Source organism: Mastigoproctus giganteus, chromosome 1 (assembly GCF_048544385.1).
Source record: "Mastigoproctus giganteus isolate SK-2022 chromosome 1, ASM4854438v1, whole genome shotgun sequence".
Lineage (NCBI taxonomy): Eukaryota > Metazoa > Arthropoda > Arachnida > Uropygi > Thelyphonidae > Mastigoproctus > Mastigoproctus giganteus.
Window position 1 is genome coordinate 47,122,162 of NC_143575.1, and position 18,954 is coordinate 47,141,115.

Consider the following 18,954-nt stretch of genomic DNA (forward strand, 5'->3'; position numbering starts at 1 on the left):
GCAAAAAGTTAAATTTCTTTCTGCATTTCACAAATACCATGTGAAAGAAATAAAATTGTTCAAAAGGCAAAATTATATAGCCATCAAACCATCATGGAAAAGATTCATGCTCAGTTCTTTTTTTTTTTTTTTTTTTTATTTTTTTTTGTGATTCTGACAGTGAACAGGAATCAGAAAGAACAAAAGGTTAAAGTACATGAAGATAGAAACTGCGTTCTTGTAGTTTAACCCGAAGGAAACTGCTAATCCTGATGGGGCATTTGAAAAATATTTTGATGTTTTAAAAGAAATAAGAATGGTATTTATGATATGTGGTCTGACCACTGATTTGTACAGTGGAACCTTTACTCAACAGAAAATTTCTGATTTATTCAGAAAAGACAGTAGGATCTTGGGGGAACAGTCTGTGTCCAATTAAATTTATTTAATCGGACACAGACCATTAAAAGTTAACAACCATAAGTTATTAACTTTTAAGATATTAATTATTAACTTACTAATTACAATTTATTGTTAAAAAATCATTTATTTGTGTGCTATTTAATCTGAACTTTTTATATTCAATTATGTTTCAAATATAAACATTTTCATGAAAATTTCTTTTTATTTTCATAAGATTTATGTTCCGGTACTGTCTGAATTAACATGTGTTGCTGGATTGAGAATAAAGTTGCTTGTTTTTATGAACTATGGCTAGAATATTTACATATTATTAGATTCTTTAATTCGGGCTTTTCACTAATTGAACTACTCTTTTTCCCTATTAGTCTGAATTATTTTGTTTTTATCATATATAAAGTGTAATCACCAACTGGTTAATTCAAGTTAAACTACCAGCTGGGAATAGAACAATCAGGGGTGTTGATTATTCTACTCTCAGTTGGAAATTTAACGTAAGATTACTGTGACTGTGATGAAGAACCTTGCATTAGCTACCATTGAAGCTTAGTTGTAATTTTTAGACCAGTTATATGATTTTTCTCAATATTATATTAAGAATTCTGCTCACCTTATTAGCAGAAAAATTTTTGGCATGAAACTTGTAATATCATCATTAGTTGTTAATGAAAATAAAGAAACAAAAGGAACTTCACAGACTTCTGAGACATTCCAGGCAAAGTATTGTTCCATTCACAGCATTGCCAACTTGTTACCACTCTTTGTCTTCCCTGCATTAACCATTTCTTTATCCACTTTAGAAACCTACCTGCAATGTCACACTCCTCTAGCTTATTCAAAAGACATTCTTGTGGAATTGTATCAAAAGCATATCTTAAATCTGAGTAAATTATATTGGTTATTTCTTGAGTCCACTTTCTTAGCATTAGTAGTGGCATATGATGCAAGAAAGCAAGCTTTTACAGCATCACTAAAAAAAAAAAAAAAAAAAAAAACTCTTCCCATTTCACTTATCCATTCCCTCCAATAGTTTGTCTAGTTATTCCTTGAAGCTATCAATGTCCATAAACAACTGATAGAAGTTTATTCCACCAAATAGATTTAAGAGTAAGAATAGGTGCATGTATACTTGCATGTACACCAATGCTAGGAGCATAGTAAATAAATTTGAGGAATTTGAAGTGCAGGGCAAGACATCAAATGTGGATATTGTTGGATTATCTGAGATGTGGTGTCACTCAGATATAAGGGATGCAGAATTTGAAAGTGGATTACAATGTGTACAGAAAAGACAAGGTAGAATGGTGGGGGGGGGGTTATGTTCTTAGTTAAGAAGCAGATAAAATCTAAGGCAGTGCATCCAGTGGAAATGGGTGGCCAGTGCAATGTCGAGTCAGTTTGGTGTGACAAGCACAGGGAAAACGAAATCTATTCTGTTATATAAAAAAACAGGGATCTATTCTGTTATATTAAAAGAGGCAGGAAAGAGATCATGAGAGCACCCTTGGATTCAGAGGAGGTCCCTATGGACTGGAGATGTACAAATGTATTCCAATTCACAGGGGGGGGGGATCAAAGGGTGACATGAATAATTACAGACCTGTTAGCTTGACTTCTCTTCCAGGGAAAATAATGAATTCACTTGTTAAAAAAGTAATGCAGGGTCATCTAGACAAGAATGCAGTTATACTGTTGCCACTGCATATAAATTATCAGGTGTTACAGAAGCCTACGGTAGATATAAGGTAGTCTGCAATAAAGTCACAAAGGAAAGTAGGCAAACTAAGGCAGATTATGGGACATCTCTGACAACGTGCAAAGAAAAGCAGCAAGGACTTCTTTACTTATAAACACTAGAAGGAAGGAAATCACATGCACACTAGATGTGAATGATTTAACTGTTGATGATTCTGGTTAGTTTATGATAAACAATAGGTATTTTGCCTATACAGCAATACCTCGCTTAGCACTGCTTCAAACAGCACGGGTTTCAATATAAACAGTTTTCAATTAAGTTTAAGTCAAAAATTTACTGTGCATATTAAAACTCATTCAATAGCCTAGACACGTACTCTCTCTCTCTCTCTCTCCATATATATATACTGTGTTGTCGTAGCCTAGGTATGGTACAATATGATGCTGTGCCAACTATTGTCTCACATGCACGTGTGACAGTAGCTTCCCTCAGGCAGTCAGCTGCAACATGCAACAGTGTTCAGTATTCTTAATTTCATCTTGTTTATGAGAAGACGTGACAGCTTTTCATTTCATACGATCGAAAATATCTGCATCTTGGCTAGAAATCACTGCCAGCAACATGCATTCTTTTGGCAGCATATTTTGCCCCATTTCACTGGTTTTGAATCGCAAGTTCAGACAACTGCCAAAGACATTGTGAAGATCGGAAAAGACTTGGGATTTGAAACTTTGGACACTAAATGTATGCGACTGCATTGACTAGCATACAAATGACTTAGATGGTGCAACTCTCCTTGAAATTGATGAGCAAACTGCATATGAAGAAGAGGAAAACAATTCCAAAGTGGCACCAAAAGTATTTTCAACAGAAGATTGGAGAAAGTTTTTCGGGGGTGGGGTTAACATGACCTGCGAGGCGATTATGAATGGAAATCCGAATGTTGAACATAGCATCAAGATACAGAAAATTTTACAAGATGGGATTCGATTCTAAAAAGGCATGAACACCAATAAAAAGAAAAGATGACTTCACCAGATTTCATTATTGAAATACCTAAATAAACAACCGCCTTTTTAAAAGCTTTTTTCTCGTCTCTCATGATGTTACCTTTTCATTAAAAACTTTTTTGCAATATTTTTTTATTTCAAATCCTTTTAATTGGCTATCAAGTGCAAATTGTTTATAGATTTATTATAATTTGTTTATAGCCTGTTTCTGTGATATGCATTCAGTTGAAACCTATTATAATTATACCTCAATCAGCATGGTTTCACATAACACAGAATAGTTTTGGTACCAATTATCAGTGCTATGCGGGGTATTGCTGTACATTCGCACATAAGAAATTTTTTAAGAATGGAAGTGATAACTGAGAGAGATTGGAATGACTTTGTGATAACTGAGAGAGATTGGAAGAGAAATTGTTGAAGCTAAATGTGGAAAAGGCATCTAGGGTGGATGGGATCTATTCAGTTGGGATCTATTAAAGGAGGCAGGAAAAGAGGTAAATTTAGCCAAGATTATGAGAGCACCCTTTGATTCAGAGGAGATCCCTGTGGACTGGAGATGTACAAATGTATTCCAAATTCACAGTAGGGGGAATTAAAAAGGTGACATGAATAATTACAGACTTATTAGTTTGACTTCTCTTCTAGAGATGATAATGAACTCCCTTGTTAAAGAAGTAATGTAGGGTCATCTAGACAAGAATGCAGTTATACTGCTGCCACTGCACAGATTTATTAAGGGGCAAGTGTGTTTGACCATTCTGTTTTCTAAATTGTTTTGTTATGCTTTGTAGTTTCTTATAATTTAGTGGTGTAAATCATACTGCAGAATTAGTTTTATGTAAATTAGGTAAAATTATATTTACAAGAACTGTAATTTTATTATTGTGTAATCCTAACACTTGGTTATAATTAAGTCATATATTTGTATATATATCTTCAGTGTAAACAAACAAACAAGAATTCCTATAAATGAAATGCCTGTGATGTTCCAAAACATTTTTTATTGGATATATGCTGATAGTATAATAAATGCACTTGTTAACTGAAATGTTTTCATCATATAATTTTAACTTAAATTTTCTGATTACATTGTCACTTTCTGTTTTTATTTCAGATAACTTTTCTGAATTAGAATCAAATTTAAGAATTCAGGTGTACAGATATAATAACAAAAAAAAACTTTTTTTTAAAGGTGGAATTCCAGATTCGTTTTAGTTCTCGAGGTGTATCAGATGATGAAAAATTTTTGAAATTTGCAATCAAAGCTAATACGTAAGTACCTAAAAGATGGTATAGCAAGTGGGAAGTAGTAATTTTATGTTATTTAAATTGACTGACATTCTTAAAGCTGTGTGGAATCCTTTGTTAGGACAGCTAACACTGATAAAATAAGTTTAATGGAAACTTAGTGTCATCTAGAAATAGGGGATGGATGATTACTTTTGCTATGGTGTGGGCAGCTTGTTTTAGAGGATAGACAGGGTAAGATGATATGGGGTCATTTTCCTTTTCAAAAGCCATGTGCAACAAGAGCATTCCTAGATTCAGAACTATTGTATCCCTTCATTGAGTTTGTGTGGGGCAAAGAGAAATGAAAGTGGGGATATGCTACAGACCACAAGACAGCAAAGTGCATGACGAGAGTCTCAATATGCAGGTGGAATAGGTGAATGCATGTTACGGAAGATTTAAGTAGTCCTTTTATTGATTGGAAAAATTGAGAGGGGAATTCACCATGGCAAAAGAAAAAATTTAAATCAAGTAGATGATCATTATTTATACTATAAGGTTACCATTTTTTCCCCTCTTAAAAACGAGGGACAAAATTACTTCAGCATAAAGAATAAAATAGATATACCATCCTATATTTCCAGTAATCATAATAATTAAACAAATAAAATTGTAGTTATAATATTAATTTGAATTGATTTATTATGAAATAAAATAAAATTATCATTAAATTATTATTCAAAGCCAATAGCTTTTATTTATATATTTCTTTTTTTTTTCATAATGCAAGAAATTTTCATAAGTTCTTGCAACCACTAATGCAGCTTTAGTGTAATATGATAAATATAAGAGTAAAAACTAATAATAATAATAAAAGTGGTAAAAATACAATGTGTAACAATAAAGTTCCTAGGCTAGTCTTGTTACAGTAATTTTCGGTGAATATGAAAATAAACGAGTGGTACGTTGTAGTTCAGACTTCCTCCATCAGATGGTGAGACAGAGATTGTCCAGTAGGCTGACAAGTACCAACCAGTTTCATTAGTAGCATTAATGTTCTATGTCCATGATTCTTCAGTGGAGCAAAGAACGAATATCAAATTTTTCTTTAAACTGGGGAAAATCTTCAGCAGAAACATATAAAATATTAAAAGCTGTTTATGTTGAACAAATGTTAAGTCGTACCAGTGTGTTTGAATGGTATAAGTGGTTCAAAGATGGACATGAAGATCTCCATGATAACCAAAAATTGGACATCCTCTCAGTGAGGACAGAATTGCAAAAGTTTGTAAATTTTGGCAAGAGATTGTTTGACCCTCAGAATGATGGCTGATGAGTTGCATTTGAATAAGGAGATGATTTTTCAAATTTTGCATGAAGATTTAGGGAAAGGAAAAGTCTTCGCAAAATTTGTGCCACACAGCCTCATGGATGAGCAGAAACAACGAAGAGTGTCATCATGTAAAGACTTCATCCAGATTTGTCAAGACAGTCCTAATTTCCTAAACTGCATTGTCACTTGAGATGAGTGTTGGGTGTTTAGTGACTCAGACACAATGTCAGAGCATGCAGTGGACTTCAGTATCATCACCAGACCCAAAAAGTTTTGTTTACAGGAATCCAGGATCAAGATGATGCTGATCATGTTTTTTGACAAACAGAGTGTGATTCACAAGGAATTTGGAACTGAAGAGGGAGCGAGAGAGTCAATGTTGTATTCTACATACAGACTATTGACAAAGACTATTGAAGCATCTTTCCCATGTTTGGTTGCAATTTCAAGAGAAAGGCAGCCGGTTCTTGTTGCATGGCATGCCCCTGCCCATTCTGCACTTGGGTAAAGCCATTTCTGATAAAACATGACATCATACAGATCAACCATCTGCCCTACTTGATCTAACACTAGCAGACTTCTTTCTCTTTCCCAAGGTGAGAACTGCCTTCAGAGGAAAGTGATTTCAGGATGTTGAGAACAAAGAAAAACATAATTGCCAAACTGAAAGTCATTTCAAACAAAAGCTCATTTTTGAGCTTCTTCACTTTGTATTCTTTTTAGTGCACCAGTCCACCAGTGCCAATTAACATTAGCAAATGATGCAAGAAAGCAAGCTACAATATCAGCCAGATGCTGCAGTTTGCAAAATTGAAGCCTTTCTTTATAAGAGCACCCCTTTGTTTCCCTAACCAATCTCATTGCCGTTCTCTGTACCCATTCCAGTAGCTCTATATCCTAAAATGAGGCCTTCAGACCTGTATGCATTACTCAAGATGTAGCCTGACCATTGCCTTATACAATGGGGTAATCACCTCCTTGTCCCTTCTAGCAAAATTCCTGTATATCATTGTCAAAACCCTATGAGCTGTCCTGGGAAGCTGTTTGCATTACTCAGAGAACTTCATGTTTGCCTGCACAATTACCCTCAGGTCTTTTTTCATTTTCCACTACCCTGAATGTAGTACCACACAGTTGATACATTACTCAGGGGTTACTGCTACCCATATGCACTACTTTGCATTTATCATGTTAAGCTTCAGTTGCCATTTTTCAGCCCATCTGTCTAACCCTTCCAGGTCGTGTTGCAGTAGCATACTGTCAGTAACCACCTTGCCAACCTTTGTATCATTTGCAAACTTGGTGATTAAATCTGATATGCCTTCATCAATATAATTGATAAATATAGAAAATACAGTGGGCCTAACACCAAACTCGTGAGGACTCCACTAATAACATTCGTCCATGAAGAACAATGTACATTGAATAATATCAGTTAAATAAAAGAAAGAGGGGAATCTAAAAAAACAAGGGCACAAGAAGCTATCAAGGCTCTTTATCAACTTAACAGTTGACATCATATCAGTTTAAATAGCATGGTCATTATGTGCTAGAGGTGGCCAGAAAAAGTGTTGGGGGGATTTAAAAAAGAGGGGATGAAAAAAGCAAGGCGAATTGGGAGAAGGGGAGGGGAGAAAGGGAAAGCACAAAAACTAGTCAAGATCTGGCAGCAGGAAATGACATGCATTTTAAACCAAAATTTAAATTGTTCTAGCACTTGTCATTAGCATTTGCAAGGGCACATGATGCAAGAAAGCAAGCTTATATAGAATCAGCCAAAAAAAAAAAAAAAACCACACATCCCCTTCTCATTTCACCCATTCACTCACGTTAAATGTTTGTCCAGTTCTGCTTGTCCTTGAATCTGTTTAAACTATCAACTTCTACAATGACAGATGGAAGCTTGTTCCAGCAATCAACCACCTACTGGCTAAAGGAAAGTTTCCGCACATCTTTAAGGTCACAAAGGATAATATTGTCGTACATTTTGGCACTAATGATATTAAGGGTAGGAGACCGGCAGAATTACTTAACAAGTACAGGTCAATGTTGAAAAACAGCCGTTAGGGTTGAATTTGAAAGTGTTTGCAATTCTGCCAAGACACAATAGGATGGAGTATATATTGAGAGCCTTGTCGATCAATTCGGCCTGGAGAGATTGTGCTAGGCTCAAGGGGTAGAATTTTTTTTCCAGCCTGGTCTGTGCTTGTTAACAGTAGAGACTGCTTCTACAGGATGGGATACACTTAAATAGAAAGGGTGCAAGAATATTTGCTGATGCTATCGAGGCAGTGTTAGGTGGGTCGGAAAACTGCTAGCGTGTTGGGGTACACAGACTAAAAGGTTAACAGTGGCCGCAGGCAGAGGCAAAAATGATTCTTGCACTGCTTCTGTTAGATTTGGGCAGCAGACTGGAAAGCAAGGTAATGGAGATTTCCAGGACTGCTGGGAGTCAGAGTGGAACAAGTAAATACATGGACTGTGTTAGGGTGGCTAGGAGCAGGAACATGTGCATGTATACCAAATGCTAGGAGTATAGTTAATAAATTTGATAAACTTGAGGTGCTAGTGAAGGCATCAAAGGCAGATATTGTTGGGATATCAGAGACGTGGTGTCGCACAGATAAAGGCAGTGCAGAGTTGGAATTTGGGGAGTACAATGTGTACAGAAAGGATAGACAGGACAGGAAGAGAGGAGGGGTTATGCTATTAGTTAAGACACATAAAAGCCAAGGAAGTGCATCCAAATGATGTGGTGCCTCTGTAGCCAGGTGGGCAGGAGCAGCAGTGCATAGCACACACTTCTTGATTAGACCGGGGTTCGAGCCCGTGACCATGCTAATGCTCCTAAAAACCAAATAACAAACAAACCAATTGATGTTGGTGGACAATGTAATGTTTAGTCCGTTTGGTGTGACAAAAGTACTGGGAAAGGAAAAATGAAAGTAAGTGTGTGTTATAGGCCTAATGAATCTGATGAGTATAATGAGCAATTGTGCAGAGAAATAAAATGTGCCAGTAAATCAGTGTCTAATAATGGGGGATTTTAATTTCCCAGATATTGACTGGAATTTGTGGGTTGGTCACTCACACACTAGCAAGGCTTTTGTGGATTTATTGGATGATTGTTTTCTACAGCAGCATGTTCGGGAGGTAACTAGAGGGAGTAATACTCTTGATCTTCATTTTATATAATAACAGACCGTATAGTAGGATGCATGTAGGTCCTTTATTGTTGTCAATATTAGGACTTGCAATGAAAATACGGAGTACCTCAAACCATGAGTGCAAGCAGAAATTGTGTGAAGGTCTAGCACCTGATTACTGCGGAGGTGGTTCTTTTCATACTGTTCATACCATTCCCCCCCTCAAGTGCCACACAAGTAACCACAATGATTTCTGACTGATTTGAAAGCACCTCCTTTTCAGAGAACTAATTACTGAGAATATTGAAACCTTTAATTTATATAATTATGGAATTTTTGCTCCTCCAAATAAAGAAGTAAGCTTTCTAACAAGAGGGGGAAGATATCTTTCTTTTTTCATATAACTAACTTCTTTAATACTATAACTTCTTATCACTTGGTGGTACTTTTCCTGCCTCTTATGTGACTAGTATCCTGAGTATAAATCCAATATTCAAGTAAAAAAGAAGCAAACGTGGCTCTCTTAAACTTAGTGACTGCAGAGTCTGTATGCCGAGTTCTTCACTGGACTTACCAGCATTGTGAATCATACATTTGTTATCGATGAAACCTCTTAGCAGCTTACCTCCATTTCTTGTACAGAAAAGCATAGCAGGTACTTCTAAAGTGGTTGAATGACTTCAGGAGATATCCTTGTGGAAACATTTCATCCCAGTCATTTTAGGCAGACGTTGATGTAAATGACTTTTTGAGACCTTCCGATTTCAGTAATTCAACACAGAATTTTAAACATCTCTATAGGTTTTTTTTTTTTTTTTTTTTTCCCAGAATGCGACCTCTGTACCATGCCCCAGATAAGAAATTATTGAAGAGATTAAAGCATGTGTTATAAGTGTTAGAGTAGGAACACCAAACAGGATGGTGTTCTTACCCCTACAAAGACCATTATTTTCACCTTTAGTATTCCATATCTCACTGCATCAGTTAAAGTTGGTTACCTTTCTTGCGAGGTTCATCCATATATTCCAAATGCCAGAAGTATGAGCACTTCCAAACATCATATAAAGGTGTGACTATCCATTCCATATGATTGGAATGGATAGTTCATTCAGATTGGAAGTGACTCTCACTTCCAATCTGAATGAACTTCTGTAGCACAATAGTGACTCAATTGTCATTTAGAATTCTTTAGAATATGCTCATATTGCATATTCTAAAGTTTGTGAATCTTGAAAATTGAGTAAGAAATTTTTAAAGTACAAGGCATAGAAAATGTCTTATACGAAGAAATATGCAAACAGGTATTGAACTTAATGCCTTCCAAATCACATGCCAGTCAGAAACATTAAAGAATTTTCAACACAGGCAGATATTGCAATTCTACCCAAAATATCTCTTTCTGAGTGGGCCAGGTCCCTTTGTGTGGAAGGTGACACTGACAGCAGCAGCAAAAAAAAAAAAAAAAAAAACCAATAATAAGAGTACAAGTAATTCCACTAACACAAAGCCACCTTGACAACACTTCCAAGTCACAGGGGTTGACAGAGGAGAAAGTTGTGAACTGTGCATCAAATAGATGGAATCTATCCTGTTTTATTAAAGGAGGTAGCAAAGGAAGTAAGCAAACCTTTAGCCATAATTATGACATCTTTCTTGGACTAAGGGGAGGTCCCCATGGACTGGAGGTGTGCAAATGTATCACCAATTCACAAAGGGGGTTCAAAAGGTGACACAAGTAACTATAGACCTGTTAGTTTAACTTGTGTTCCAGAGAAAATAATGGAATCACTGGTTAAAGAAGCATTGCAGGATCTTCTAGACAAGACTGCAGTCATATTTGAGAAACAGCATGGGTTTGTTTAGGAGAAGTGTTGTCTGACCAATTTGATTGGATTCTGTAATGTGATCGCAAAGGAACTGTATGCAAAAAAAATAATTTTGATATCATATACTTGGATTTCAAGGAAGCTTTTGATACTGTTGCATATGGAAGACTGCTGTATAAACTGAGCATTATGGCATTAAAGACAAGTTGCTGCTATGGATGAAGGTATGGTTGAGTGGGAGAAGACATAGAGTGGTAATCAATGGACAATGCTCTTCATGGATTAATGTTAATTGTGGAGGCACTTTGGGATCAGTGTTGGGCCCATTGTTGTTTTCTGTATTTATCAATGATATCGATGAAGGTATATCAGCTTAAATGCCCAAGTTTGCAGACACTGAAGGTTGGCCAGGTTTTTAGTTGACAGTATGCATCTGCAACAGGATCTAGAAAAGTTTGGCAGATGGGTGGGCTGAGAGCTGGCAACTGAAGTTTAACATTGACAAATGCAAATTACTGCATATGGGTAGCAGTAACCCCAAGGTAATGTACCAACGGTGCAGTACTACACTCAGGGCAGTGGAGAAATACCTGGGGATAATTATGCAGTGAGATCCGAAGTTTTCTGAGTAATGCAGACAAGCTTCCAGAGCAGCTCATGGGGTTCTGTCAATGATATACAGGACTAGCAGGGATAAGGAGGTGATCATCCCATTATAAAAGTACTCAGTACTTATACAATGGGATGAGTATTGCATACAGGTCTGAAGACCTTATTTTAGGAAGGCTGTAGACCTGCTGGAATGAGTACAGAGAAGGACAATGAGACTGGTCAGGGGAAAAGGGTTTCTCTTACAAGAAAGGTTTAAAATCTGCAAGTGGCAATATCTGGAGGGGGCTTTATACACCTCAAACAGATTACCTGTCAGGTGATCGTTTTGAGGTGTATAAGGCCATGAAGGGTTTGAGTAAGCTCAGGGGTGGTGGGATCCTTCCTCTTTCTCAGAATACACACTTGAGGGGGCATAAATTCAAAATTGAGAAAAGTCAGTTATGGAATAGAAGTGCAGAAATTTGTATTTAGTTAGCAGGTGGTTAATTGCTGGAAGGAGGAACTGGAAAAACTATTGGAGTGAAATGGGAAGGCTTTTTTTTTTTTTTTTTTTTATGGTGATGGTGTATAAGCTTGCTTTCTTCCATCACATGACTGTACTAATGCTAACGTTTTTCTTATACCTATTTGTTTTTCTGTGAATTTCACTATTAATTCAAAATTTAATATCAGATATTAAAATGAAATATATTTTCAAACAAGTTCATTTCATTAATTATGAAATATTCAAAATATCTCAAAAAATAAAATTTAGAAAATTCTAGTTTGAATAATTGCTATTTTGTAGTGAAATTCCTCCATACCATTTACTAGTTTATTGAAATTGAGAAGTTGAGGATGCAGTTGCTTGTAAACATTTTTCTAAATGAGCACAGGCAGTCATGTTCTGTGTTTATTTTTAATTATTCTCATAAAAAAAGTTTCATATAGATAATCAAATAGTGCAATGGGCATAGAAATTTGCATTTATAATTGATAACAAAAAACTCATCTTTCTAATCATTTAACGATTAGAAAGACATCTTTAGAAAAATGATTAGCTCTTTAGAAATAGTTGCAGTAATAGAGGCATGTGATGCAAGAAAGCTAGCATATGAGCTTATGTAGCATCAGCCAAAAAAACTAACCAGTTTTGCACAACCATTCCCTCTAAAAGTTCATCCAGTTCCTCCTTGAATTTATTTAAGCTATCAACTTCCACGACAGATGGAAGTTTGTTCCAGCAATTAACCCCCGCTGGAGGCAAATTTCTGCACATCTGTTCTACAACTGTCTTTCCTTGATTTGAAATTATTCCGACTCAGGTTCGTAATCTGAGAAACCAAAAAAATCCCATCAGAATTCAGTGTGCTTAACCCATTCTAGGCCTTATACATCTCAGTCAGATCACCTTGCAGGTGCTTAGTCTCCAGCTACTGCAATTTGCAGAACTTAAGCCTTTCTTGGTAAGCCCACTTTCTTGGCCCACTTCGTTCCCCTCACCAATCTTGTTGCCCTTCTCCGTACATCCTCAAGCAACTCCACGTCCCTCCTAAAATGAGGCCTCCAGACCTGTACGCAGTACTCAAGGCAGTAACTGACCATTGTCTTATACAAAGGGATAATCACCTCCTTTTCTCTGCTAGCAATATTCCTGTATATCATGATAAAACCCCATCATCGTATCCAATAAAATTGGTCAGACAAGACTTCCCCCCTGCAGACAGCGTGTCTGCATTGCTAAGAAAACTTCATATCTCACTGCACAATCACTCCCAGGTCTTTTGCATTTTCTACCACACAGTCATTATGTTCCTCTGCAGTTACTTCTACCCATATGCAGGACCTTGCATTTGTCAATGTTAAACTTCAGTTGCCACTTCAGCCCATCTGCCCAAATTATCTAGATCCTGTTGCAGTAGCACACTGCCATTACTGTCATTAACAACCCTGCCAACCTTTATATCATCTACAAACTTCAACACTAGGCCTGATATCAATATCATTGATAAACATACAAAACAACAGTTGGCCCAACACTGAACCCTATGGGATTCCACAAATAATATTAGTCCACATAGTTATTAGTCCACTAATAACATTGATAAATATAAAAAAACAATGTGCCCAACACCGAATGCTGAGGGACACTACTAATAACATTAGTCCACGTAGAACAGTACCCATTGATTACCACTCTCTATTTTCTCCCACTCACCATCCTTTTATTCATTGTAGCAACTTGCCATTAATGCCATACTACTCCAGTTTGTACAGTAGTCTTCAATGTGCAACAGTATCAAAAGCTTTCCTGAAATCCAAGTATATGATATCAAAATTATTTTTTGCATCCAGTTCCTTTGTGACCACATCATCGTATCCAATCAAATTGATCAGACAAGACTTTCCCTTGACAAACCCATGCTGTGTCTGAATTATTGTGAAACAATTACTGCTGTCTTGTCTAAATGACCCTGAAATGCTTCTTTAACCAGTGACTATTATTTTCCCTGGAATAGAAGTCAAACTAACAGGTCTGTAATTACTTGTGTCACCCTTTGATCCCCCTTTGTGAATTTGAGATACACTTGCACATCTCCAGTCCATGGGGACTTCTCTCGAGTCCAAGGATGCTCTCATAATTATTGCTAAAGGTTTGCTTACTTCCCTTGAAAACCCCCTTTAATATAACTGGATAGATCCCATCCACCCTCAGGTGCCTTTCTTGTGTTTAATTTCAACAGTTTCTCCTTCAGTTTGCTCTCAGTTATTCCCAACTACATCTGCCTTGGATGTCTTAACCAGCACTTCAAATTCATCAAATTTATTTACTATTCTCCTAGTATTGGTGTACATGCACCTGTTCTTACTCTTAACTCTAACACAGCCCATGTATTTACTTGTTTCCTGATCTCCTGCAGTTCCTGAAATCCCCAGCAACTGGCTTTTCAGGCTGCTGCTCATTCTAATAGAAGCAGTGCAAGAGTCATTTCCACATCTGCCTGCAGCTGCTGTTAATCTCTTAGTCTGTGAATCCCCCCAAGCTAGCAGTTTTACAACCCACCTAACATTGCTGCAACCTTCATAATTTATATTATGTTCCTACATATCTCAACTTAAATCACTAATTTTGATCCCACTATGTTTTAGGTTGTGCTGCTGTAACAGAAAGATGGAAGACACCTGTATCAAATTATGGATTTTTTTCTGAAATTGGAGCTTTATTGTCATCAAATTTCTCACCAAAGAAGGAAATCAGCAAAGGCCATTCATGAAACATTGGTGCTGTGTAAGGCAACAGTGCACCTTCAGAGTACCAGGTGATATTCTGGTCCAAACAATTCAAGTGGTATAGAGAGTCCATTGAAGTTGAGCTACATCCAGGAAGGCCTGTGGCAGCAACCACTCCAGAAATGTGCCAAGCTGTAGAAATCCCTTGTGCTGAATGACAGACATTTAAAGGTGTCCCAAATCTCTAGGGAATGTGACATCTGAGGGAACTGTTATAACCATCCTCCATGAACATTTGGAGATGACTAAGGACTGTGCAAGATTGGTCCCCAGATTTCTGACCCCTTTGCAGAAATTTAGAGTACTGTGTTGTGAGGAGAATTTAGAGCTTTATGGAAGGGATCCTGAAACTTTCATCTCCGTAATTGTTGTGGGAGATGAATCATGGGTTCTTCACTGGGATCTTGAAACCAAGTGATCACCCAAAAAATTTCAGAAAAAGCTTCAGCTGGCAAGATTATGGCCACCATTTTTTGGGATGCTAAGGAAATTTTGTACGTTCACTACTTGGAACACAAGCAGATATTCACTGGAAAATCATTTGCATCCTTACTGTACAACCTAAGGGATGTCATAGAGCAGGGGTGGGCAACAAGTCATTTGGGATCTACCATTGATGGCGATTTTAATTTCGGTTGATCACAACGAATTTTAAATATATATAAAAAATAGATGAGTCAAAATCTAAATGTTATTATTATTATGCACCCCACTGCATGTGCTTATTAAAATCAGTTGATCTACATGACTACTTTTACTGCTGCGCAGCCGCCAGGCTTGTCTAGTGAAAATTCGCGCAGTTAGGTTGTGGAGTGTGTGTGTGTGTGTGTGTGCGTGTGTGTGTGTGTGTGTGTGTGTCGAATTCTTATTTAGCTTACTTAATATTAATAACTGGACATTACTTATGTGTTAATTTAATACCCTTTGATTTAAAATGAATACTATGAAAAAGAGTAAAACGTATTGTTTTCATCAAGAGTGGGAACTAGAATACTTTTTTTATAATGATAAAAGAAAAATGTTGTTTGATTTGCAATGCTTCCGTGGCTATACCCAAAAAAGGAAATTTAGAAAGGCCTTCAATGCACTCCATGGTAAATACCAATCGGATTTTCTGCCTGATAGTGACCTTAGAAAAAATAAATTGAAACAACTTAAATCCAGATTATTCACACAACAAAATTTCTTCATAACGCCTAATTTACAATTGAAAGCAGTAACTGTAGCATCATTTAAAGTGAGTCTTCTTGCAAAGAAACGCAAACCATTTTCTGATGGTCAATTCATCAAAGACGCATTTTAGAAATAACAGATCTCTTTTTTTGAAAATTTTAAGAACAAAAATGAATTTAAAAGTGCTCTTCTAGATCTGCAGTTATCTCGAAATACTGTGATGTGGTGCATCGAAAAAATGAGTAAAAATGTGAGCGAACAATTGCGTGCTCATATTGCTAATTTTGTATCCTTTTCTTTACAACCGGATGAATCTACAGACATAAGTTGATACAGCTAAGTTGCTCATTTTTGTTCATATGTTTTTCGAAGATTCTCCCATTAGAGAATAACTGCTGGGTATGGTTTTGTTAAAAGAAAGAACTAGAGGTCTTGATATACAGGGTGTTAAAATTAAAGTATCCCTATGTAGAGGGCTCTGGAGCAAGTTGTAAGGCTCATACTAAAGCGAAATTTGGACAACAGGGACAATAAAGAATGTGCTCGCCATTTATTGGGGAAAAAAATGGGGTAGTTACAAAATTTGTCACTGTATGGCACGTAACTATCTTAGTTGCGATTATGCAAATAACTTACATTATTTGCATTTAAGTTATTGTCACAGCACCACTACTCAGCTCTACTGTACTGTATAAAAGCAAAGCAGTCTCTTCAAAATCATACAGTACTGTAGATGTTTGCCTGCACTACAGCAGCAATGTCAACAACATTGCAGGAAAAGGTGCTATTAGTGAAGCTATAATCAGATCAGCAACAATGCAGCTGTGGCTATCAGAGAATTCTGGTATCAGAAGTGCATAAGCCTTGGACCTATGACTGTTTGTGCTGTCCGCAAAATGATTGTGAAATTTGAAGCAACAGGACACCTTGGTGTTCAACCAGGGAGAGGTTGTATGTACTTCTCTCGTGTTGAAGATTTGACTATGGCTGTCATGTATTTATCAAGTCAATCTCCATGTGGTAGCGCAAGTGTGCCAGCTGTTTCTCGCAAAGTGGACATGCTGTATTCCACTGTAAGCTAGTCAGGTGTTGCGGTACTATCCTTACAAGATGCAGCAGCAGCTAAAGCATGGTGATGCAGATATTTGTTTCACATACGCACTTCAGTTTCTGGCACGAATGACAGTGGATATCACTTTGCCATGGAACATCCTTTAGAGTGATGAAGCCCACTTCTGCTTAAATGGACAAGTGAATACGCACAACTGTCGCATTCATTTGGGCAACAGAAAACCCTCGAGTTATCCAATAGGTCCTGTTGCATTCCCCAAAAGTGACAGTGTGGTGTGGATTTATGGCCATATTTTTTTGAACAGGTAAAACCGACTGGACCGCACAACTGTTCCATCACTGGACAGCGATATTATGAAATGTTGGCAAATTTCGCAATACCAGAGCTGCAACAACCTGGTTGCCTTCAGCATACCATATTCATGCAAGATGGTGTGCCACCTTACATCCACCATTGTGTCCAAAGATTGCTAAGGTAACACTTTACAGACGAGCGGGTCATCAGCCGTTGTTTCCAGACATCTTGGCCACCCCCGATCACTGGACCTCACCCCATGAGACTTCTGGTTGTGGGGTTCTTTGAAGAAGCAGGTTTTATCAGGAAGGATGTCAAACTCTGGCAGTTCTGAAGGACAGCATTAGTCGTCATGTCATGGCTATTCCAGGTGACACGTTACGTTCTGCTATAGAAAATGCTGTTCTTCGAGTGGAAACTGTTGTTGACCAAAATGGAGGACACATTGAACAATTGTAGTGCTGTTCAAGTGATTTGTATTGACACAGTGCCAATTTGTCATATGGCGACAAATTTTGTAACTATTTTTTTTTTCCTGAATAAATGGCAAGTGCATTTTTTATTGTACCTGTTGTCCAAATTTCTCTTCAGTACGAACCTTAGAACTCGCTCCGGAGTCCTCTACATAGGGATACTTTAATTTTAACAACCCTGTATTTAACATTCAAAAATTTTATTGTGGAACCAAAACAGGGATTTAAAAGTGAACTTTTAAATCCCTGTTTTGGTTCCACATATCTATGTGAATCGGCCTTTTCGTGTTTGAAACAAACAAAGACGAAGAATCGCTCTACTCTTACAGACTTGCACACAAAAGATTCTTTACGGTTGGCCTTATCACAGTATATCCCCCATTTTGAAAGCTTGGCAGATGACATTAAGACACAAACTTCACATAAATTAAAAATTTAAATACGTATGAATTTTAAAATAAGAATTCTGAATTGTATTTAATTTTAAAATTTAAAAACAACATTTTTGTATCAATAACAACAGATGGTGCTAAAGTAATGAGGGACATCTTAACGGATTCATTGCATTGTGCCAAAAGGATGATGAATTCCCAGATTTTTTGAGTTTCCACTGCATTATCCACCAACAAGTGTTAGCCAGCTAAAGATTAAATACTAAAAGTGTTATGGACATAGCTTTCAAAATCGTGAATTTCATCAGAGGGAAATCCCTTCAAAGGGACTTTTCAAAATGAACTCGATGAAAATGAACCAGATCTGATATTACACACAGATGTGAGGTGGCTGAGTCAGTAAGTTTCTACATAGATTTCAAAATTTGCTGAATGAAATTAAAAAATTTGTTGATCAAAGGGGAGATGATTATACAAGATATGGAGTGATTGTGTGATCAGGCTATTTTGGCAGAGTTTACCAGTAAATTAAGTGATTTGAATTTGGAATTACAAGGAAAAAATAAAAATATGAGTGACATGTTTAGTAGTATTTCTGCATATAAACATCAATTTTTGGCAATGGCTAAAGATCTCAAAGAAAAAAAATTTGATCACATTGCAAATTTTTGAATGTAATAGTGAGAAATATGTTTCTGAAATTGAGAAAGTTGTGGATGATTTTGAAACCAGATTCAGCGATTTTAAAACAATTGAAGACATTGTTCAATATATTTCTTATCCATTTAATGTCGACTTAGATATGAAACAAATTGCAGAAAACATTGCTGAGGTTTTTCACATGGAGAAAATATTACCTGAAAATGAAATTATTACACTGCAAAATGATATCTTCCTAAAAGCCAGATCATTAGAAAAAGACTTGAAAATATGTTTGCCGAGAAAAATACCTAAATGTAAAAAAATGCAGTGAACTTTTAAATCCCTGTTTTGGTTCCACATATCTATGTGAATTGGCCTTTTCG

At 36.7% G+C, this 18,954-nt stretch overlaps 1 protein-coding gene across 1 annotated transcript in view; it reads left to right on the top strand.

The window, feature by feature from the left end:
- The window catches only part of LOC150090765 (integrin alpha-PS1-like), a 373,692-nt gene that overhangs the window by 242,074 nt on the left and 112,664 nt on the right, over positions 1-18,954 (top strand). Inside the window, exon 17 of the mRNA XM_090379991.1 lies at positions 4,301-4,380. Coding sequence (XP_090236117.1) covers positions 4,301-4,380 — 80 coding nt within the window. The remainder of the gene's footprint in view (positions 1-4,300; positions 4,381-18,954) is intronic.